This window comes from Sphaeramia orbicularis, chromosome 4 (genome assembly GCF_902148855.1).
Source record: "Sphaeramia orbicularis chromosome 4, fSphaOr1.1, whole genome shotgun sequence".
NCBI classification, from domain to species: domain Eukaryota; kingdom Metazoa; phylum Chordata; class Actinopteri; order Kurtiformes; family Apogonidae; genus Sphaeramia; species Sphaeramia orbicularis.
The window spans coordinates 36645693-36667755 of NC_043960.1; the positions used below are offsets into that span (position 1 = coordinate 36645693).

Below are 22063 nucleotides of genomic sequence, written 5' to 3' on the forward strand. Positions count from 1 at the left end.
TGTTTTGAATGACGTCACCCATCAGCTGATCATGATGGAAAGTACTAGCAAATATTAACAGGGGGTCATTTACTTTGAGGGTGTTACTTCTTTTTGCACATAATTGTAAACACTTTCAGTTCGTCATGAGAAAAAAAACAGTCGATCTGCTGCTTTGTCTAACATGTTATAACGTGTACATGTAGTTCATCCATTAATCATGTGGCTCTACATGTAACCTTTACTGTTACGCTTTACACATGGGGAAGTATTTGGTGAATAAACGTAATTAACATAACCTCTAATTAACACTGGTACTCCACATGTGAGTATGGTCAGTTGGACATTTGTCCGTCCTGCTGATTACAGACATGTTTTATTTTATTAGCAGGCTACAGTGCACCACTTCCAGATGCAGGTACCCCGTGCGCATGCGACTGACAAGCAAAAAGTTATATCCTGTATTCTTTTCGGGTGCATGTGTGCTGGAAGGAAACTGTTTGCACTACCGCCCACCCGTCCGGAATAGCTTTTGTCTTCAGCATCAAGTATCAACAAGCAAGTGACCGACGGGCAACGCCGGGTTACAAAACAAGCCCTCTCTCCGACCAACGACTGGAGAGCTAACGAGAATAGCGCAGAAGCTAAATAGCAAACCTGAAATGGCGACGGCAATATACTTGGAACATTACCTTGACAGTGAGTACATGTTGGACAAGCTGTTCTAGTTTTAACATCTGTAATATCTAACGCCTATCTCTTGTTTAGTTTGGACGTGTCGCAGACTTTTACTTTAACAGTAATTGGCGGTGGCAGGATTGTGTGTTAGCAACTAGAGCTAGCTGGTGGTTCACTGGGGTTAGCTGTGTAGCTAACTGTTTAGCATCACGACATGGATTTCGGTGTAATAAACTGATGAGAATTGTCTTTGTGTGGTGTTACGTCGCTCACAGATGCCAAATTTACAACCAATTGGCAGAGTTTGTCGAGAACTTAGACTAAGTATTATGGTCTTATCAGACTGATGACAGTCAAGTTAGCAATTAGGTCAATAGCTGTTAACAGTGGCTATATAAATGAATCACTATGTTACTGTCATGTTCAGCGTTTAACAACTTTTTAGTTGTGCTGGTTTTAGTTAACATATGTATTCACTGTAGTTTACCGGGCTGCATGCATGCATTTGCAACCTGTTGGTAACCGCGTTTTCCGTAACCATTTACGCGCCGGGGCGGGGTGTAGTGCGTCACTGAAAGTAAGCTCTAAACTTTTACACTCTAAATGGGAGGACCACATATACAGGCTATGAGATCCTACAATAGTTTTTTTGTGTGTTTTTTAGTTTATATATACCTGACAGTTTTTGAAAAATTCACACCTCATAACACTTACACTTTCTGACTGTAATAATCCAATAATTTCTGCTCATTTGGGCAAAATAAGAATTCCAATGCAAGATCACTAGCTTTAATTATAGTATAATTTTGTATATACTGTATATGTTAACCTCACATAATTGCTGTCCTTGTACCATCATTTGCAATTATTCTGCATATTTTGCCAGAATTTGTCTGTCCATCTGTTTGTTTGATCTTGTGTAATTCCTTTTACCACTATATGACTGATCATCTCACTCAAGTGTTTCAGAGATATATGTTTCTCTGATGCAAGTTGTCACAGAAGAGCAGTTTTTAAATATACATATTTTTTTCTATAGCCAAATCAGATTGTAACATCTGGGACACCTCGCAGATGTGTGTGAGATGGGAGAAGGGTTGTATCCATTGACAGTTGAACAGGAAACCAAAAGATCTGTTGAACAAATGTCTCATAAATTCTGCTTCTCACTAGGTATTGAAAACCTACCATGTGAGCTACAGAGGAACTTCACTTTGATGCGGGACCTGGACAACAGGACCGAAGGTCATCATTTACATTCTTATCAGAAACCTTTTAATCCCATTTGCACCTTTTTACTTGCACAGGTGTTTCTGCCTGATTATACCTTTGTTGTGACTAAAGTAACTCCCTGCAGAAGCCTTAATTTTGAGTCTGCACTGGTCTGAGAGGTCTTCCACATGCAGCTTTTTATTTATTAAACATGGCATATTGTTTTTTTGGAATTGTATTCTGACATGATTTCTTTAAAATACCTTTGTAAGGAAATAGTTACTAAACCAACAAATAAATGTGTAATTGAAGAAAACTCAAGAGGGTGTGTGGGCATGAAAGTAGCATTCTTGAGTTTGTCAACATAAAGCTAATATTAAAAATGCTGAAAGATGTGACCACTACTTTCTAACTGTATGTTATGTTTAATTTCTGCAGAAAAGAAAGGAGAGATTGATAAACTGGCGGAAGAGTACATTGTGAATGTGAAGAATCTGGCCTCAGAGCAGAGAGTGGAGCATCTGCAGAAGATCCAAAGTGCTTTCAGCAAATGCAAAGAGTTCAGTGATGACAAAGTTCAGCTTGCAATGCAGACCTACGAAATGGTTAGTCCAGAAACATCCTTCTCAGTATTTTGTCACTTATCAAAACCAAGACAAGTAACTGGTTTCTTGTCAGTAAGGATTTATGCAAGTGTGAGCTTCTGCTTGTATATGACAGTAATAAAAAGCAGTCTGTCACACTTTTTTTCTTTTATTTTTTTTTAACTGATTTCTTTCTTATAGTTTTTCATGCTGTTAGCAATTGAAATCCATACATATTCTGCCTCTTATCTCGATGAAATCCTTTTCTGTAGGTGGACAAACATATTCGCAGACTGGATGCTGATCTTGCAAGATTTGAAAATGAATTGAAGGAGAAACTGGAAGTGAGTGGTTATGAAAGCACCGATGGAAGAGCACTGAAAAGTAGGTTGGAGTAATTGAAAACATTTCAGCAGAAAACAATGAAGACCAGTGACTGGGTATTTATAAACATGAATGTTTAATGCAGAAGCAGAGTCCAGGGGGCTCCGGGAGAAACGTGGGTCTAGGGGAAGAGGAAGGAAAGGTTCTGATGAAGACTCTCCCCGAAAGAAGATAAAGAAAAACAGGTAACTTGGTACTGGTGGATTAGTCAAGAAAAGAGCTTTCTTGACTCCATGAAAGTTAATGATAGACAGATAATGTCTTCAGAATGTGCACTTTAACACATTTATTATTATTATAAACGTCATCATCCACGCTCATTGTATTTTGTGCTGTGTTTTAGCCCAGACTTGAGTGACGCTCTCCTGCCTATGCAGCCATCAGATGTTCTGGACATGCCAGTTGATCCGAATGAACCTACATATTGCCTGTGCCATCAGGTGTCCTATGGAGAGATGATTGGATGTGATAATCCTGATGTATGTTTTCATGGTGTTTTTCTTCAATTTTCGTTCTTTTTTTTTTTAATAAGAACTCATTTGAGGTTAGAAATTCAAAATACTCATATTGTTTTCTGTTCTTGTTTTCAGTGTCCAATTGAGTGGTTTCACTTTGCTTGTGTAGATCTCACCACAAAACCCAAAGGAAAATGGTAAGAGTCCAACTCTCCAGATGTTGTTTTTGAAGACATTTCATTACTAATATAAATGGAACATGAAACCCCTCAGTACCTTAACATGTTTTTCTTTTCATGTCTCAAATTTCTCAGGTTTTGTCCAAGATGCACCCAGGACAGGAAGAAAAAATAAGATTTATATTCATAAATGCTTAACTAATAATGTATTTTTGGTGTAGCTTAATAGTGTAACATATATAAATATATATATTTCAGTTACAAATACTCTTTATAGAAATGATGGATCGTACAACTTTGTTTTAAGTCCCAATCCAGATTCGGAGTACACTTGTGGCACAATTATTCCCCTTTTATTGACTTAATCTGATAGTTCACCTGTGTATTTGTCTACTCTGGGTAAATTGGACTTGACAATAGAGTTAAGTAGCACAAATTATTACAAAGTCATGAAGTGTATAATAGTGCAGAAATCTTGGATTGTGGCTTTAGGATACTTGAATTGTCAATTTATATATAATTTTTTTTTTCTTTTAAAGAAATGAACAGCCTGCTGAGAATTTACAATTTTTAGAAAACATCTAATTCCTCACCAGAACAGAGACAGTAAGAGGAATTTTGTTTCATATTTTCATTTACCTACCTCCTTAAGGAATACATCAGCACTGCATACATGACTGCAATTGATACTGGTGTAAAATGTTTTTGATTAGCTGAAACCAAACAAACAAAATCATGTAAATTCAGTCTTTACTGATATTTTTTTAAACTGCGACCTTTTTGAATGTATTGTGGTACTAATGGTCAGTCAGTCAGTGTCTCTTGTCAACTGAATGAGGTATTTAAGCACTTTGAAAGAAATTTTCCCCTGAAGAGGTTTGATACTGCAGGCTTGGTTTTATTCTAGTTTGTCTCATTTAAAACTTTGCCATAGTATGTCACTTCAAACCATATGAATATATATATATATTTTGTATAATATGAGACAATATTTTGTGGACAGTTTTTTTTCCAAAGATATATTTGTTGTTGTATTACTTACTGGTGAAAGTCAAATTTTATTTAATAGGATTTTAGCATCTTCTTTCATATTCAACTGTGAATATCACTCATTTAGGTGTAAGCCACAAATAAAGAGCCAAAGTCTTTGTATTTTGTAAATTCAGTATTTTTTAACAAATAAATATACATTATTCCACTATGCATTGCATCTCAAGTCTTTCATTGCAGTTCTAGCTAATAAATGTAAAGTATATTAGAAAAAACAGTACAGCCACTAACGTGCAGACACCTTGATGGGCAGAAGGTGTTTGTAAACAAACACTGGTGTGGCCTGTTCACCTAAGTCATTAAAGTCTTTTTTTAAGCTCTGTGATGGTATGTTTAAATGGAAATTAAAAATGATCACCCTGTGTTTTCATTGTTATCTCAGAGAGGAATATTTGACAGTTTGTGAAATACACATCCAGAGCTCTAAAATCCATCATCAGACTCCTCATCCCAGCTGCACTTTTCTCTAGTCTCCACATTGAAATCTACTTCCACGTCATAAACAAAGTCAGGATCATCTTTGTGCCTCCGGTTCTTTTCAAAGAGTTCATCCATTTGCCCCTTTTTTCGGGCCAGTTCCTCATCGTCCAGTTTGTTCAGGTCCTCATCGGGGTCCAGGCGGAATGAGGAGAGGCTGTAGTCCAAGCTAAAGCCCTGCAAGTGATCCCGTAGGATTACATGAAGCCTCTCCAGCTGGCTCTGGGACACACCCTCCAAGTAGTCCCTGTGGCGAGGGTGGTTCTTCAGCCTTTCAGCTGCCATGCTATAGTCTACAGATTAAGGAGAACAGGCTCAAAGTCAGAAAAGCATTTACACTGAAACAGTAAGTAGAACCAAATGTATGTGGCCCTATCTGAAGAATTAGCTATGGGAATGGAAATAAGCAAAAGTAGTAGTGGTATATATGTAAAGTGGGAAGTTATCTAGACTTACCCGAATATTTTGAAAAGTTCCGCACAGGTATGATTCTTTTTCGTACCTTGTTGGTTTCCTTGTTTTCATAAATCAGTACTATAGAGGGGGGACTGAACTGCACCCCACATCGCTTTGCCACAAAACTCATCTTTTGTTAATTTTCCCTGCAGAAAACTTAGTTGAAACTGATTTTTGTAAAGTTTAGCATTAAATACCAAATCATTTCGACAACAGAAAGTAATGTGGCATGTGTTTATTCTACACAGCAGCCCAAATTAACAGGTTTAGTGCAACTAAGCTAGCTGCTTCAGGACTGTCTAACCGTTGCCTGGGTACCATGGCGTCGGAGTCGGTCCTTCTGACTTCGTCAAATCCTGCGCAAATTTACTCAATATTTTGAAATAAAACTGTAATTTCTATAAATTATGACAATAAAATATATACTTATTTTGTCTCAAAGTACCTTCCTTTAAGTGATTTTCACGTAAGAGCACTCAAATAGTTTCCGTTTTCGCTTTCTAGTCTGGCATATTTATGGATTCCTCAAACTACAAAAGGGTCCTTCAACATCTTTTCCGTCAACAGTTGAATGAACGGCGCAGAGAGACTGATAGGCTACGAAATACTATTATAGTTCAACGTTATTAATTTGATGTATTTTATGGTGTTATCTGTGTTGGTGTATTTATCAACATGTCATTGTTTAGTGGAAAATGGTAAGCTTGTTGTTGTGAGACCTGGATAAGACTGATTTGTTTTAAGATAGAACAAAACTTTGGGCACTTCCTGAAAATGTTTTTCTGAACGTCAATTTTCATCCTAACAATTAAGTGAAAGGGATAAGGTTTTCAGTCATATATCTTTTTGAGCAGTCTTTTATCACTGTTAAAGAAAGCTACACAGTTATATGCTTATTTTCTCGTCCATACGTTTTCATCCTTGATTTATGTTCCTAATTTTATCCATGACCTCTTCAGGAGAAAAAGATCGAAGGAGTAAATGAATGAATGTAGTCATATACTTAAAATGTCTGCTTTATCTAGCCTGACCCAATACAACGTATATTTTTGCAGATAACTGTGGATTTTTGAAGTGGCTTGACACCACATCTGTGTCAGTGGAGATCATCAAAAAAGGTTTTCACAGGTATAGTCACGGGTTATTCTTGAATGGATGGATAACCAATTCCTCAAGGCTAAGTGAAGACTGAAGAATAAGTGATCTCTAATGCATTTTTAGGGACCTGGTAATGACTGTCCAGCTCCAGCCTGATGGGCTAACAGATGTCAAAGTTTTGTTGATTCATAACTGGCCCAGAGGTGTCTACATTGATCCATATCAACTTGCATCTTTGAGTGATCAACATAATTGGCAGGTAAAGATAATTTTTTACAAATATGTTGTTACCTCTATATTAATAAAACTATGTCCATTAACATCTTTTTAAATTACCTTTGTAAGATACTACTAGATTCAACCATTGACCTTGAGGCACCAGCTCACAAATCTTCAGGATTTGTCACCTACTTGTATCCCATCATGGATGGACCAACTTCTGTATGGCAAAACATTTCTATTCCAATACATGGTCGCTACCAGAAACCTTCCTTTAGTGGGACAGGATTTACATCTGTCGGTATAGAACTTCCACAGCTATTGCTTCGTAATGAAAAATGTAAGTGTAACACAACCATGTTTTCTGTTCTGTACTTGTATTTGTCCATATTATCAAAAATAATTAACCATACTTAAACTTATGCATATCATAACAAACCTTCATGTTAAGAGACCTACATTTTTCCTCCTTCATAATGTGATTACCATACTGTTTATATGAGCTGTGACTGACAGAGTTCAGACTTAATCCTCTGAAGACAAAATGTTAACATAACCAATGATCATTTTAATCAAGATTATCTTAATTAGAAATGAATTACATAATACATTTCCAACTTACTTTTTAAAAAGTTACTTTTGACTCGTAAGCCAATTGCCAGTAATATTATTACAAAAAGCCAATATCACTGGCAGTGAAGTTCAAGTATAATCTTTGTGGAAATTTGTTTTTGTTATGATTTTATCCTTGACTGTATTGCAGATTATAATGAATGTAGTACAAAACATTTAACTCATTATTATTATCAACTTGCAACTCTTTTTATATATGCTAATAGTATAAAATTGGACAGCACATGCATTCATTCACTTATTTAAGAATATTTAAAATTCTAGTACTTCTGGAGTTTCAAACTCGTTATCAGAAAGTAAACAGCACTACAACATTCAGTCAAAATCCTTCAGTTTGTGAAATTAATATGATAAAGCATGTCAAAAATATAAAAAATATGGGAGTATTACAGTTTAATAACTTGCAGCACATTGTCAGACATAAAGTTATGTATTTAAGGCCCTTTGTTGTAATTTTTTTTACAAACATAAAATAAACCTGATGGCCTTCACTCACACATGCCTTGTGTGCTTAGCCTTTAAAATTGTAGATGTTGATACATCATGTATTTATTCCATTTTAAAACCCTTTTTTTTGCTCCTAAGGTACTCAGCTCAACAAGTTAGAGCCTCATACTGTTGTGGATGCCCCCTGCACTGCTGACAACTCAACCACATGTGCCTGGGTTAAAATTCAGAATCAGAAGGTGGTTTTCTTTAAATCTTTCAAATAAAATTTATATCCCATTTTACATTTTTGCTTTTTAATTAAAAATCTGTTTGTTTCATGTAGGGACATGGCCGTGTGAATTTACAGTTTCCTGTTGGGGACGAGTCTTTTGCGATGCCTGTCTGTGGTGGAACTCTTCTTGTCACGCTGATCTGCTGTGTGGCTCTGTCTACATATGCATGGAAACATCAAATCACCAATGGTCACCATACATGAATCAGTGGAAGCCATGCTCCAATAAACAGCAAATGGCTTTCGAATTCATACAGTTCTGTTAGTTAATTAGGTATTTGCAACTACAGGTACATGCATGTTTGAAAGTTAAAATAATAAATTGCAAAGACATCATTTGTTAACTACCTTTGTTTTGTCATGTTCTGATGTTTTTCACCATCTTGTATTGATAAGATTTTAGATCTGTTGGATATTGCTATATTTGCAGTCTGTTAAATTTCAGTCCTATAAAACTGCAGTGCATCGTTACATAGCACAACAGATCATACTTAAACTTCATACCAAGCCCTATAGAACTGTATTTCTTAAACATTTTTGAGATTTCTAATGTGGTTGTACATATGTATATTGGCTAGATGGGCACTAAAATGCTAATGGGTAGTTCATGCTGATGTTATTTACTTCACAGAAACACTGAATATCGCCAGCAATGTATTACATATGTGTTTAATGTTAACAGTTAGAAACATCAGATAGAGTCAGAGATTGTTATAACCCACAGATGTCAGGCAAAATAACAATAATAGTAATAACAATAATGCACAACAACAATAATAATTAAATTTGTTGAGTGATCTATTTCATGGAATGATGTGGCCATAAATATATTATTTCCCTCTGTGTAAACAACTTCTGTTTGCCATGTTATTGTTAGTTTGATCAATCTCATGAATCAAAATCATAAAATTCCCACTCTGCAATAACCCCAACAGTTTGCAGGTCATTTTACAGGAAGAGTACTTTAGCAAGGAACTTCACTTTGATACTATATACTTTAAATATCCAGCTGATGAAAGAGAATATATCACAAATTACCATGGCATAGCCTACTATAAATGCTGAACTACATTACCTAAAATGCCTTTCGACTTAATTCAACCTCAGACTGTAGTTTCTAAGTTTCACTATGTACTTCACCTACGTATTCACATTGTCCAAAATGTGTAAATAGAGAGAGTTAGCGGAGTTGTTTTATTCCCATGCTGTGAGTTTATGATACAGAGTAGACTAGGCTGATACACACCATTCATTTGAAACATTTATTGAATAGGCTAGGGCTGGGTCGGTAGTTCCGCTTCCCCTTCGCCATAGCGGAATTATCCAAGGGCCGAAAAGATAGAAGAAAAGTTGCATTGTAAATATTTGTAGTCCTGTTTTTACTAAGTTATTTGTACGCGCTGCGTACCATCAAGGCCCGATGTTACGCATGAAGTACTTTTAACGGATTTGCCAACGTCTAACGAACCGTCGAGGATCGGCCAGGAGTCAAGTTCTATTCAAGTTTAACTGTGGAATCTCCGGTGAGCTGTGCGGCTCCTGCGTCGTCTTAGCTAGCCTACAAATAAAGCACACTAGTACCGGATAGTCGGCTAACTTAGCACAGTTGTAGCTGTGTTTAAATCAGCCGCTTGCACTGAAGCTGCTTTGGGGAAACCATTAACCTTGGTTCTCAGACTATTTTTCATTAGCTGAAAGCTTGACGCTATACTCACAGGGCTGCAAATGTTAGTGTAGCTTGTCATGCTAACGCTAGCTTATAGCTAGCACACTTGTTGGCCAAGTAGTTCATGCTAGCGTTAGCTTGCTAGCCGCCCCAGTTCTTACTCATTTGAAGGGCATTTAAAATAAGCATTTGGGCAGAAATACTGGTAGAAGGGGCAGTCATAGACGAAAAGTCGCTTTGTGGTCATTTTTATCGTAAGAAAGAGGAACAAAGTATTGGCTTTTCATTTCTTATCTGGTGCATTGGCAGAAGAGCATGCATTAGTGTCTTTATTGTCACTGGGCTGCTTTTCTTTAGTTGGAATAGAATCCACAGAGGAGCTTTTATAGCTGCAACCATTTCTCACACCAGTATTATACTTTCACTTGAGGGGTTAAGTAAAATTAAATGTTCCTACTATTTTTGTTCGGCTAACTCAGCATCTCTTTTAACTTTACTTCGCTGTCATTATTATTTCGATGTTGGCACAGTAGATTTTTATTTTGGTAATCTAGACGTTCAGTCTTTATTGTCAAGATTAGTGGTACTCATAGTTTGAGTTAATAATGATAATGATCTCAGACTCGTGTTGGATTTTGTCCATGCTCTGTGTTTATTCTCTTAATGATGTGTTTTGTAAAACATGCAGAAAAAAGCTAAATACCAATGTGTGTCATGTATACCTTTGGCCTTCAGTAGTATATGTTTTTTTTTCTTTTGTCACAAAAAAGTATTTCTTCTTTATAATGTATTTCTCTATCTTGCTGTATTTGTGTATGTTAATGGTCCAATCAATGTCTGTTTCTCTTTCAGGTACCAGTCAGTGCCTCCTCTCACTTCTGTTGTTGTTTTCTGCCCAACCTCCTGTAATGCATGAGCACACATGTGCCCATTGCTGATGTGAGCGCTGCCTTGCTTGATTTGTTTTTTCACCCTGCCAATCCTCACCCACTGAGCCCACTGCCCTGTTAGCCCTGCTACACTCAACCACATTTAGCAATGTGTGATAACGGAGACCCTGAGGATAAGCCCCCTGCCCCTCCTGTCAGGATGAGCAGTACCATCTTCAGCACCAGCTCTGGAAAAGACTCTCTCTCAGCCAACCACAGCTCTAAACCTCTACCCTCTGTCCCTGAAGAAAGGAAACCTCGCAATAAGATCATCTCAATTTTCTCGGGGGCTGAAAAAGGTGAGTTTGTCATGATTAGAGAATAAAAAAAAGCAACATATTAATTTCTAAAACAATGCCTAGCATAATAGAGTTGGAATTTTTAAGTGGTGTAAGTGGAGTTTTGTGCAGTTTAAGTAAGGTGTTGGTTACTTCCAGGTGGTAGAAAGAAAGATAGAGACAAAGAGCGACCAGAGATCTCACCACCCTCAGATTTTGAACACACCATCCATGTTGGGTTTGATGCTGTCACAGGGGAATTCACTGTGAGTCTTTACAGTTTGGTCATTCTTCGTGGGTACATTTCTGTTCTTCTGCTAACTTTACCATTTTGAAACTTGTTAACTGACCTAAACACACATTAAGATTATGTCCTTGTCTGTGCCATTCTGACATTTTTGTACCATTTCATCTTTGCCAGGGTATGCCAGAGCAATGGGCTCGACTACTCCAGACCTCAAACATCACCAAGTCAGAGCAAAAGAAAAACCCACAGGCTGTGCTTGATGTTCTTAAGTTCTATGACTCTACAGGGAATGGTCGTCAAAAGTACCTCAGCTTATCGTCTTCAGGTGAAGCTCTAAGTTGCAAATTTAAGTTTGTTAGGCATCTTCATGGCATTTTGCCTCATTTTACATTTTTGTTCATTTTTTGCTCTTTCTGTGGAAAGATTTATTCGTTCAAATAACATTCTGCATTTTTTTTTCTTTTATCTTTAAGCACTTCATTTATCTGATAAGTCTATTCTCTTGCTCATGACAAGGAATTGGATCTATGCTAACTTCCGTAATAGGATGACTGATCAGATATTATAATGGGTAGTTTATTTTGGATTGCCTTGAAAGAGAACAAGTCTTGTCTGTGACTATAACTGTACTTAAACTTCTTCCTTTAATTTTTACTTTTATAGAAAAAGATGCATTCACTCCAGGCCCTCAGTCTGTAAGTATTTCCAGACTGTTTCATAGTTAGGATTATACTTCATGTAACTTGTCTGTTATATTGACCCTCAAAATGTACTTTCACTTTAAACTAGCCGGTTAAAAAAGGCACCGAACCATCTCCGAATATTAAAGACATCGACGATGATGACGATGATGAAACTCCTCCTCCTATTGTGGCGCCACGACCAGAACACACAAAAAGTGTAAGTGCCCTGTAGCTACTGACTTGGTCTCTATATATTTACATCTATACATTTAGATGTTAAAAGGAATTCTTGTAACTTGAGATTTGTTGATATATTTTGTTAAACAGGTGTACACTCGCTCTGTCATTGATCCCATTCCTGCTCCAAGCACGTGTCCTGATGGAGACACTGCCTCCAAGGCTGCAGACAGACAAAAAAAGAAGGGCAAGATGTCAGATGAGGAGATCATGGACAAACTGAGTAAGAATTATTATTATTGTTATTGCTATTATTAACCTGTTGTGCAAAGGTAACATTGATATAATTCCGTTTTGTTTATGTTTCATCTACTTTACACATGTTCTCATTTTTGTCCCACAGGAACCATAGTCAGCATCGGAGATCCCAAAAAGAAGTACACCAGATACGAAAAGATCGGTCAGGGGTGAGTACTTTTACATTTAGATTACGTGATAGGGTGTAGTTTTAGATTGCTGCATCTCTTTCTTTGACAACCAACTGATAACCAGCTAAAGAAAACTGAATTCCGGCTTCATCACTTTGCTTCTGGTTTTCTTAGTGATAGTGATCTCATGTTTATGAGTCATACAGGGCTCTGCTGCTAAACTTCTGCCTTTGCACGTATCTGTTTGTGATATTGTATGAAATAGTGTAATTATATGTACATATTTCATACTACTTTGTTTTGCATGTAAAATTGTGCAGTCGTAACTTAGTTGTCTGTCTTTTTACAGGGCATCAGGAACAGTATTTACAGCCATCGATGTTGCTACAGGACAGGAGGTAATTGGAGATTGAGGAGATGTAGTTACATTGTAATAGATAATAATAATAATCAGCAAAAGTGAGCAATGGTTTTTAACAGTACACTGTTGATTTCGCCTACTTTGTACAAGAAGCACAGTTCAAAAAGTTTAATGACTGAAGAAAAACAGACAGCTTGGGTCACTAAAAATCTTATCACCAAACAAAGGAAAAATAAATTGCGTTTTATTTTACAATGTAAAATTGGATCAAGATTTGCACTAAATTAGTTAAACTGAATGTTTTGGGCATTTCTAAGTTTTCGGTTTGGCTGGTGCCTTTCTCCAGGTTGCTATTAAACAGATCAACCTACAAAAGCAACCCAAGAAGGAACTAATCATCAATGAGATTCTAGTGATGAAGGAGCTGAAGAACCCCAACATTGTTAACTTTTTAGACAGGTAAGAGGAATCCTAAAAGATGTTTTTTAAAATGTGGGAGAATTCTGTCTAATGGTAATTAGAATAAATGTATAATCTCTAATCATTTTTTATAGATTCATGAATATTTTGCCAGAATGTTAAAGTGTTGGTTGTGACATATATTGTTTTGTGTTAGTTTCCTGATGGGGGAGGAGCTTTTTGTTGTGATGGAGTATCTGGCAGGTGGTTCGCTGACGGATGTGGTAACAGAGACGTGTATGGATGAGGCCCAGATAGCTGCCGTCTGCCGAGAGGTACAATTGGTTCTTTCCAGCCAGGCTCACATTAAAGGAAGCGGGTCTCACAGCACACTATTATTCTTAACTTCTGTGTTTGTTATCCTGTCTGCAGTGTTTACAAGCATTGGATTTCCTGCATGCCAACCAGGTCATCCACAGAGACATCAAAAGTGACAACGTATTACTTGGGATGGATGGTTCTGTCAAGCTCAGTAAGTCCTGTACCTGTTTTCATGAGCAACCTTTGAAACAGGTTTACTTGTATTATGCTTGTACTTACTCTCCTCCTTCTCTTCCATAGCCGATTTTGGCTTCTGTGCCCAGATCACTCCAGAGCAAAGCAAACGTAGCACCATGGTGGGCACACCTTACTGGATGGCCCCGGAGGTTGTCACTAGAAAGGCTTATGGGCCTAAAGTAGACATCTGGTCTCTGGGTATTATGGCTATTGAGATGGTTGAAGGAGAGCCTCCCTACCTGAACGAAAACCCACTACGAGTGAGTATTGGCTGACTGTGTCGAAGGTTAAAGACAGAATACCAACGTTCATTATTGTGGGTGCATCTGTTCAATTACAACAAAACTGTTTGTGGAATCTCAGACTTGGGCCAAGACAACGAAACGTCTCATGAGTCAACACAATAACAGGACAAACACTCACAAGTGTCATGAGAATTCCCTCTGCTCACCACATGCACTAACAACAATGTTCACCACAGCTGTTCACTACACACTGGTTGTTGCTGAAGTTGGCAAGATGAAAATATTTAAATTCAGCAGCTTTCATAGTCTTTTTTGGTACTTACGTGTATATATTCCTTGTTATCCATTTAAACTCATTAAACATCCTCATCTCTTATTAAAACGGGTTCTCTTATATTTTTGGTATGTATGTAAAAATCTGGATTTTTATTATTGGACATTCAAGTCAATAAATGGAGTTGGAAAATTCTGGTCAACAACAGACTCGAAGATGCCTGAAATGGGAGAACATAATTGACAGTTAAAAAAAAAAATGGAGGCAACAAATGATGACCATTATCTCTAAAACAATGGCCAGTTGTTTCGCTCTGAACTTGAACTCTTGTGTTGTATCCGTTTTCTTCACCAGCTGGACCTAATGCCTGCTACAAGGCAGTTTATTTCCTGAAACTTGATGTCACTGTTCTTTCACACCTTTCTATTTTCTCTTCCTTTTTTTGTAGGCATTATACCTGATTGCCACCAATGGCACCCCTGAACTTCAGAATCCAGAGAAGCTGTCTCCAGTTTTCAGAGACTTCCTCAACCGTTGCCTGGAAATGGATGTAGAGAAAAGAGGCGGCGGCAAAGAGCTCTTGCAGGTTGATAACTTTTCACTTTCTTCCAATTTCATATCTTCTTCCAGATGATTACATTTCAGTTCTGATTATTGATATTTTTTTGTTTGTCCTGTTGTGCAGCATCCGTTCTTGAAGCTGGCCAAACCTCTCTCCAGTCTCACACCTCTCATCCTGGCAGCCAAGGAGGCCATGAAAGGCAATCGTTAGCTGATGCAACGAGCTACTCTGCCTCCCCATGCTGTGCACAGATATGTGCCAACCATTTAGATTTTGTGCCAGACAATAGGCTGAGAGTGATTTGCCACTCTTGATGCACCAGCCTTATAAGCCCTGACAAACCTCACTGTGAAGAAGACCAAAAATAAAGAGCACAACCCACCGCTGTCCATATGAACTCTATTGTCACTCAGATGTCAGAAGACAAGTCAAACTAAAGTGCTTAGTTTCAGTGTCAGGCGTAGTTATTTTATACAACAAATCTCCTGGTGACAAGTTAGGGCTAGGCTTGTATTTAACTTGGAATGAAGAAGATGCCTAGTTCTATTTAGTTTTTTAATCAACTGCCTTAAACAAATGCAAAATGTTGCCTAATGTATTGTTGATTGTGTCAGTGTCCTTTTTCCCATGATTTTTACTACCTTTGTAATTTACCTTTTCAACTTGTCAGTGTCTTAGTTATTTTGATACTTGAATTTCATATTTGTCCCCCTTCTTGTTAAATACTGGGTCTCATTCAACATTGGCCATGTGTTATGGACATTGTCTTGCCAGTTTTATAGGAAACAATTCACTGCATTTCATGATCATGAACATGTGTTGTGACTGTGTCAATGACGTTCTTTTATTGCCACACCTGACAGACCTACTGTACCAGTTTTTCCCCTGTATCAATAGTCTCCTGATACCAGAGGTGCACCTTACGGGCAAATTAAAATGTTAGATTGACAGGGTTTATACTTTCTTCTCTATTGTTATTAAAAATGAGTATTGTATGTTGAACTCTGTCCTTTGTGTTATTCTGGACTAAAAAGATTTCCCCATGTGTATATTGTATACTTAAAAGTAGTTGGGCAGTAAGCAAGTGGCCATATTCTGGTTAGCAATTGACGATTGGTAAATAGACAATTTTCTTGTGACTTTTGTTCTTTTTATGTTCTGGTCAACTAACACCCTTGTCTGCGCACTCAAATAAATGCAACTGTTCTTGCTTTTGTGATATGGGTGTGAAAGTGATTGTTATGCAGTCATATAACCTCTTAAAAACGTGCAAACACTGTCTCCCGGGCAAAAGTTCTAAAAATTGCGGATGTCAGTTATGAAGTACATAGTTGACTTATCTACAACCAGATGCTTTTATTTTGAAGTGCTGTTCCGGAAGTGCAGTAATTGCTGCAGGACTGATGGAGCCGGTGGAGCAAGATTAGTGGAGCAGAAGGAATCAGACTGTATATTTCGTACCTTTTCGAGCAATGGCAACCTCTCTGAAAGACAAAGAAGCTTACCAAAGATTGAACTTTCTATACCAGGTCAGAAACACATTTTGAGTGTCATGGTATCCACTGTGTCGCTTCAGTTTGTGACACTCACGTGGCTAACTTGCTAGCCACTTCGATGCTAACAGTTCCTAATTGTTTCTGTGTTTTCAGGCAGCTCACTGTGTTTTATCTCAAAACCCGAACAACACAGAGCTAGCACGTTTCTACTGCTTCACCCAGAAGACCATAGCAAGAAGATTAGTTCTCAGACAGTGAGTCATGTCTTTCTTTAGAGTTGGTATGACACTATTTTCGGGAGCGTATCTATATTCCCCGGTACTTCATGTAGGTAATCTGTTAACCCCTGACCCCTGGTACTGGGGAACACAGGGCAGATACTTTCAAGGCAGTCTATGTGAGATAAGTAAACATAATGGAGGCGGATACTGTTTGCATTAACAGGTTCACAAAACAAACACCAAATCAGTTGATTTTTAATAAAAATGTATTACCCGACATAATTTATTCTTCTTTGTGACAGATCTCCATTATTGGATAAAAATATTTAAAATACACACAGGGTTACAGGATCCTTATAGTGAAGAATATTGATTCATATTAACTCAGTCTCACATAATATAAATGCATACTTTAAGTACTACAGACAGATTGATATTCAGTTGAAACTGATCATTGGATTTGAGAGTTTTTGGTATAAATGTTTTGTATATTGTGGGTGGGTATTAAACATGGCTTTTCAGTGTCTGTTCATGGTTATTATCTTGCAGAGACCCCTCAGTGAAGAGAACATTATGCAAGAAATGCTGCTCACTGCTCATACCTGGGGTAACTGCCACTACAAGACAACGAAGTAAGTCAGTTTGGTATTTCCCAGCATGTAAATAAAGTAAAATAAAATGAAGTCAGGCAAATTACTTTTTTAAGAGCATTAATTTATGTGTTTATTGTTGATTGGAAAATGTAAAGAAACCTGCAAATAAACTTGAATCTGACATACATCTCTTCTTGAATTGTGCTTTTTGTATTATTTATTTTCCAAGGAAAGAACAGCAAAACTCGCTTCACTGTGGTAAGATGTCTCAGCTGTGGGCAGAGGAAGACTTTACTCAATAATCCAGAGTATCGTTTATGGGTGGATCGTCCTGAGGCTCAGCTGGAGCAACAAAATCAACCAGGTGACACAGCTCAACTCAACATTAACTCCACATTAGATAACTTTTATGTTTATTGATATGTAGCACAATCACACACCTGAAGACTACTTTAAAATAACAACAAAAATATTATCAAACACCTTAAATTAGAAATGCTTAAAAAAAATATTTTGTCACCTCAATGAAGTCACAAAGACTTGTCAAGGTTAAAAAAGACTTCTTATACACATTGTACTCTTTTTACCCACAGGTCCTGGTCCTTCTTCTAAAGACAAGCTGAAGGGAAAAGACTCTCCTGGATCTGGTTCATCTAAACCCAGTGATGCTGCAAGTACAGCTGGGACACAGCAGCAGATTTCCTCTGCTGATGGTCAAATACACTAATACACTGATGATTTCCCTTTTTGTATAACATTTGTGAAATCCCCCCCCCCCCCCCCAAATTTATTTAAGAGCTGAACGAGCTAAAATGCCAATCCTTTTTTTAAATATATAGAGTACTGTGCAGAGGTCTTAGGCTACCCTTAGCTGTGCTGTTTTTGCACTGTTGTAATGAAAATAATACCTATTTCCCAGTCTCTTTATAAAAAAAAAAAAAAATAGAGAAATATTGTGCACAGCATTTAAAAACTCATTAAAAAATACAAACTATATGGCTTCTACAGGAAACAGTATTTAGTGGGATGATAATGAGTGGCCCAAACAATAAGAAACACTAGAAAAATGTTGAATGAAATCTGGTGTAAAACACCAGAACATTAGTTCAATAAATGTCATAATGTCTGTGCAGAAGAATTCATGGCATGTTAAGTACAAAGAAAGGTCATGCTAACCCTAGATACTATTTTTTTCTGAAATTTGTGTTAATACTGTTCAGTGTTGAAGTTGTATCTTCTTACAGAGACTGAGAAATATACTCATACATTATACTATGTTATGATACTTGTGTGCTGTAGTTTGAGTTTCTGGCCTCTGTGAGATCGGTTTGATTTTATATTTTTGAATCTTACTTCACTCTGTCATTCTTGGTGCTGCCACTAGGTGGCAATCGTGGCATCTCACAAATGCATTTTATTTAAGGTGCTTGACAAAAGTTAATTATTTCAAAGAAATGTAATTTTCAGTCATAAATTTGTTGTGCTGTAGTCAACAAGGAAATAAGTAAAGTTTTTTTGGAACCCAAAGTTTTGTAACATTTATTTAATAAGCCTGTATGACATGAGGTAAACATCACTTATTTTTACATCTTTAAAGTACTTTTTTTTTTTTTTTCTTTTTCAAATTTTCTTCTTGTCTCCTGTTTCCACCTTTGGACCCTTGAAGCGTGTCTTCTGAGAATACAGAAGGTTCTTTGCAAAAATCCTTGGAATATGACCCACATACAGGAGTAGAGCCACCATCATGCCTAGAAAATAGATGTTTGTTGTAATCACTGCTCACTTTAAAAATAAAACAGCATATTCATTTGTTTATCTCAAATGTGATTTACCTGTGAGAGGGCCCAGCCAGTAGACCACTGCATACTGTGTAAATGTATTTCCAGGACAGTGGAAGGTGAGGCCGTAGGCCAGGGATGGATTCATGAAAGCTGAGGTGTATTGTCGAGCTGGAACATAAAGCAGGAAAATAAACTGTGGCTGTTACTTTATGAAAAGCAGTTACAAATAGTTCTCTCATATTTTTTTTCTGTACAGAACATCAGTAATGTAAGCTTGCATGTATCCAAAGTTAAGTTGTGTTATTCCTCATACACACAGACATTGTAGCCTCAGCTAATATGCCTTGTCAGCATTTTTCATACTTCTACAAATACTACATTTATATCTATTCTTATTACATTATATTTTAATTATTTTTCGCATAGGGTCACTACTGGGAGCTGAGATTGACTGAAAAACTCACCTGTGTAGGACAGAAAAGTGAGAAGCAGAGCAATCAGAGGCACCCGGATAAACGCAGATCTGCGGCTCAGTTTTAAGTAGATGAGGCAAAAAATCAGTGCACAAGTACTTTCCGTAAAAAAACCTTGAGGCATAGATACCATCAAAGATGTGCTGCACTGTCCATACATCAGGTTTTTGATCATGTGCATGTCTGTTAGCTCCAGGCTCCAGTAGTATTGAGCAACTATGAGGCCCAAGTGGGCTCCAGCAAACTGGGCTGCAACAGCGAGGACAGTTGACAATATGGGGGCCTCCAGCTGCAGAAACTTCATCAAAGTCAGGGAGGGATTTCCAGATGCAGTACCACAGATCACACCATGGGTCAGCATCATTACAAACAGTATAGTTACAGTCACATCAGGACCCAAGCCCCCAGCCCACTGACCAATCTCCACAATGGTCTGCACCTCTAGCCAACATGCCACCAGCATAAAAGAGGAGGCAAACTCCAAAATGAAGCTAAAACGTGGCCATTTTTTTAAGAGTATTTTGACCGTGACTACAAAAATCACAGCAGCCACGAAGTATCCAAGAGATGCATTCAGTCCAGACATGGCTCGGATCAGAAGTCTCCCTGTGACTTGTCAAAGTGTGAAATGAATGGGGTCTGACTCACAACTAAATTTACTATGTGTCAACGTGGCACATGCAGAGACACAATCCTTATCAGAGACACGTCAGGCTTTTATCCCACAACCACCTGCCAAAATACACAGCGACCACTGCAATGTCAGGTCAGGAAGTTGGCCCTCATGTAAAATGAGGGTTTGTTTAATGTTTTCCACTCACATTATTGACATCACTGGCAAAACAAATGATATAAAATGCCATGGTAACTCTGAACTACACTGGATTAAAAGGGGAATGGGAAAGTTTGGTGAAACTGCACGGGAGGAAAAAGAGAGTGCAGTTCAGGTGGAAAAATCATTTCCAAAGAGATTGATTTATTTTTTTTTCTCAGTACTCTACACCTGTTTAGAATCTTGGATAGACATTCCTCTGCCAAAAACAGCACAGTTTATGAACTCTGTATCTGTCTCCCTTTGTCCCTTTGTCAGCAGAACTTCCTGAAGATGTTTTATTTGTAGTGAAATCATACTACCCTGACTGTGTTGGATACACATTTTGACAAATGTGGTCTTGATTAGAGATCAGAGCAAACATTGTGACATGATACAATGTGTATTACTGATATCTTTTACATTTTTCTTTAATTGTACTTTGAGGTGTATAATATAGCTACATTAGTGTGGGTTGCACCAGTAGCTTTGTGGAGAATTTGGTGAAAAACTCATACTGTTATTACAAAGAGTAATGATTTGGATTTGAGTCAACTCACTTGTTTATCAAAGAATCCACAGATTACTTTAGAAATTTTTACATTTTCCTAATACAAACATAAACTCAAATTAGCATAAAATATTCCAAGAATGTAAAAAAAAAAATGCATGTTTTACTCAGCATCTCTCTGTTCAGTATCACTGAACCCAAATCATCATTTTACAACAGAGGTTGTGTTTACCTTGTCTTTCACTTCTACATTAGATTTCCCAAAGTCTTCCTGAATCTGGAGCAGGGATGGCCAACTGTGGTCATGGAGAGCCACTATCCTGCATGTTTTAGATGTATCCCTGTTCCAACACACCAGATTCATATGATAAGCCTATCATCAAGCTCTGCAGAAGCCTGATAACAACCGTCAGGTGAGCTGGAAGAAGGAACCATCTAAAACATGCAGGATAGTGGCTCTCCAGGACCAGGGCCGGCCACCCCTGATCTGGACCTTTGTCTTTTGCAGTCATATAATTGCACAGGCTGACACTGCAGCCCTAGTGTGTTACAATTAATGTTTTGATAAATGATTTGCAGACCAGGAAATGTAATTCTGGATGTGTATGAGATAAGCACCTGTTTGTGGTTGAGGAAGTACTCAGATGTTCTACTTCTTCAAAAATAACAATAGTATGTTGCAAGGAAAAACCTCTACATCAAGTAAAAGTATTAACATGTGGATAGACTCAACATACCTAAGTAAAAGTGCACAATGGCCCTTTTCAGATTAATATAAAACTAAATAATAAATACTGATGCATTAATGTGGTTGTCTTTCGTGTTAAAACACCATACTGTTTGAGTAACTTACTCTGTAATGTATAGTGATAATTTTCATCAGTTAAGATTTTTTTTATTTGGCCAATGATTCTACAAACTGACTGTGAAATTATCAAATAAACATATTGGAGTAGAAGTGTACAGAGGAAAATAATAGAAATAGTCAAAGTATTTAAGTGACTTTAATCCACTTGAAGCTTTGAAAATGGCACCAGTTTACTACAAATTAGGGCTGTACAATGAATCAAATCAATGTTAACATGTGCAACTTTGTAACTTCAATAGGCTGTATTTTAAAGGTTCAGCTTTAGCAGGATTTATGATGATTTAATGCCAAAAGTAATGAAATAAAAAATAAATAAACACAACCACTGTTGTATGTCATATTATGGATTTAGTGACAATGACCAAAGAAAGGAGTTC

At 37.3% G+C, this 22063-nt stretch overlaps 6 protein-coding genes across 8 annotated transcripts; 4 read left to right on the forward strand and 2 right to left on the reverse strand.

Moving 5' to 3' along the window:
* The first annotated feature begins 326 nt into the window (after positions 1-326).
* On the forward strand, positions 327-4672 carry ing5a (inhibitor of growth family, member 5a). Its single transcript, XM_030133119.1, has 8 exons — positions 327-678; positions 1831-1902; positions 2308-2474; positions 2726-2837; positions 2923-3022; positions 3181-3316; positions 3428-3489; positions 3607-4672. Exons 1-8 carry the CDS (start codon positions 642-644, stop codon positions 3644-3646), a joined length of 726 nt encoding a protein of 241 aa, XP_029988979.1. The 5' UTR covers positions 327-641; the 3' UTR covers positions 3647-4672.
* On the reverse strand, positions 4484-5771 carry cep19 (centrosomal protein 19). Its single transcript, XM_030133121.1, has 2 exons — positions 5455-5771; positions 4484-5291 (listed from the first exon to the last, which is right to left on the reverse strand). The coding sequence occupies exons 1-2, from the start codon at positions 5582-5584 to the stop codon at positions 4945-4947; spliced, it is 477 nt and encodes a 158-aa protein (XP_029988981.1). The 5' UTR covers positions 5585-5771; the 3' UTR covers positions 4484-4944.
* Positions 5326-8351, forward strand: pigx (phosphatidylinositol glycan anchor biosynthesis, class X). Of its 2 annotated transcripts, none has more exons than XM_030133118.1 (6): positions 5326-5344; positions 6510-6582; positions 6676-6811; positions 6898-7111; positions 7990-8090; positions 8177-8351. In XM_030133118.1, exons 3-6 carry the CDS (start codon positions 6686-6688, stop codon positions 8327-8329), a joined length of 594 nt encoding a protein of 197 aa, XP_029988978.1. In that variant the 5' UTR covers positions 5326-5344; positions 6510-6582; positions 6676-6685; the 3' UTR covers positions 8330-8351. The 2 variants fall into 2 exon arrangements, with proteins under 2 accessions (XP_029988978.1, XP_029988976.1); XM_030133116.1 differs by lacking the exon at positions 5326-5344 and adding an exon at positions 6004-6152.
* Positions 8352-8985: 634 nt separating this feature from the next.
* Positions 8986-16151, forward strand: pak2b (p21 protein (Cdc42/Rac)-activated kinase 2b). 2 transcript variants are annotated; one of them, XM_030133109.1, is made up of 15 exons: positions 8986-9648; positions 10644-11019; positions 11158-11264; positions 11420-11570; positions 11909-11940; positions 12035-12145; positions 12256-12388; positions 12509-12572; positions 12883-12931; positions 13241-13353; positions 13511-13628; positions 13726-13825; positions 13915-14111; positions 14819-14956; positions 15056-16151. In XM_030133109.1, exons 2-15 carry the CDS (start codon positions 10830-10832, stop codon positions 15140-15142), a joined length of 1590 nt encoding a protein of 529 aa, XP_029988969.1. In that variant the 5' UTR covers positions 8986-9648; positions 10644-10829; the 3' UTR covers positions 15143-16151. The 2 variants fall into 2 exon arrangements, with proteins under 2 accessions (XP_029988969.1, XP_029988970.1); XM_030133110.1 differs by lacking the exon at positions 8986-9648 and adding an exon at positions 9675-9852.
* Positions 16152-16327: 176 nt separating this feature from the next.
* On the forward strand, positions 16328-18233 carry rpp21 (ribonuclease P subunit p21). Its single transcript, XM_030132667.1, has 5 exons — positions 16328-16461; positions 16582-16682; positions 17199-17281; positions 17472-17606; positions 17836-18233. The coding sequence occupies exons 1-5, from the start codon at positions 16405-16407 to the stop codon at positions 17967-17969; spliced, it is 510 nt and encodes a 169-aa protein (XP_029988527.1). The 5' UTR covers positions 16328-16404; the 3' UTR covers positions 17970-18233.
* aqp12 (aquaporin 12) lies at positions 18073-20103 on the reverse strand. Its single transcript, XM_030132668.1, has 3 exons — positions 19488-20103; positions 19075-19191; positions 18073-18990 (listed from the first exon to the last, which is right to left on the reverse strand). The coding sequence occupies exons 1-3, from the start codon at positions 20080-20082 to the stop codon at positions 18863-18865; spliced, it is 840 nt and encodes a 279-aa protein (XP_029988528.1). The 5' UTR covers positions 20083-20103; the 3' UTR covers positions 18073-18862.
* Between the last annotated feature and the right edge of the window lie 1960 nt (positions 20104-22063).

Bases quoted from the DNA above. Each gene is read 5' to 3' on its own strand.
- ing5a (XM_030133119.1), top strand. From the start codon at position 642: ATGGCGACGGCAATATACTTGGAACATTACCTTGACA. The intron at 2,838-2,922 runs GTAGGTTGGAGT...TGTTTAATGCAG, and splicing joins CGATGGAAGAGCACTGAAAA to AAGCAGAGTCCAGGGGGCTC. The intron at 3,490-3,606 runs GTAAGAGTCCAA...CAAATTTCTCAG, and splicing joins ACAAAACCCAAAGGAAAATG to GTTTTGTCCAAGATGCACCC.
- cep19 (XM_030133121.1), bottom strand. From the start codon at position 5,584: ATGAGTTTTGTGGCAAAGCGATGTGGGGTGCAGTTCAGTCCCCCCTCT. The intron at 5,292-5,454 runs GTAAGTCTAGAT...CTTAATCTGTAG, and splicing joins GAACTTTTCAAAATATTCGG to ACTATAGCATGGCAGCTGAA.
- pigx (XM_030133116.1), top strand. From the start codon at position 6,089: ATGTATTTTATGGTGTTATCTGTGTTGGTGTATTTATCAACATGTCAT. The intron at 6,583-6,675 runs GTATAGTCACGG...ATGCATTTTTAG, and splicing joins ATCAAAAAAGGTTTTCACAG to GGACCTGGTAATGACTGTCC. The intron at 6,812-6,897 runs GTAAAGATAATT...TACCTTTGTAAG, and splicing joins GTGATCAACATAATTGGCAG to ATACTACTAGATTCAACCAT.
- pak2b (XM_030133109.1), top strand. From the start codon at position 10,830: ATGTGTGATAACGGAGACCCTGAGGATAAGCCCCCTGCCCCTCCTGTC. The intron at 12,389-12,508 runs GTAAGAATTATT...TTTGTCCCACAG, and splicing joins GGAGATCATGGACAAACTGA to GAACCATAGTCAGCATCGGA. The intron at 14,957-15,055 runs GTTGATAACTTT...CCTGTTGTGCAG, and splicing joins GCGGCAAAGAGCTCTTGCAG to CATCCGTTCTTGAAGCTGGC.
- rpp21 (XM_030132667.1), top strand. From the start codon at position 16,405: ATGGCAACCTCTCTGAAAGACAAAGAAGCTTACCAAAGATTGAACTTT. The intron at 16,462-16,581 runs GTCAGAAACACA...CTGTGTTTTCAG, and splicing joins GATTGAACTTTCTATACCAG to GCAGCTCACTGTGTTTTATC. The intron at 16,683-17,198 runs GTGAGTCATGTC...ATTATCTTGCAG, and splicing joins AGAAGATTAGTTCTCAGACA to AGACCCCTCAGTGAAGAGAA.
- aqp12 (XM_030132668.1), bottom strand. From the start codon at position 20,082: ATGTCTGGACTGAATGCATCTCTTGGATACTTCGTGGCTGCTGTGATT. The intron at 19,192-19,487 runs GTGAGTTTTTCA...TTTATGTTCCAG, and splicing joins CACTTTTCTGTCCTACACAG to CTCGACAATACACCTCAGCT. The intron at 18,991-19,074 runs GTAAATCACATT...TCTATTTTCTAG, and splicing joins CTGGCTGGGCCCTCTCACAG to GCATGATGGTGGCTCTACTC.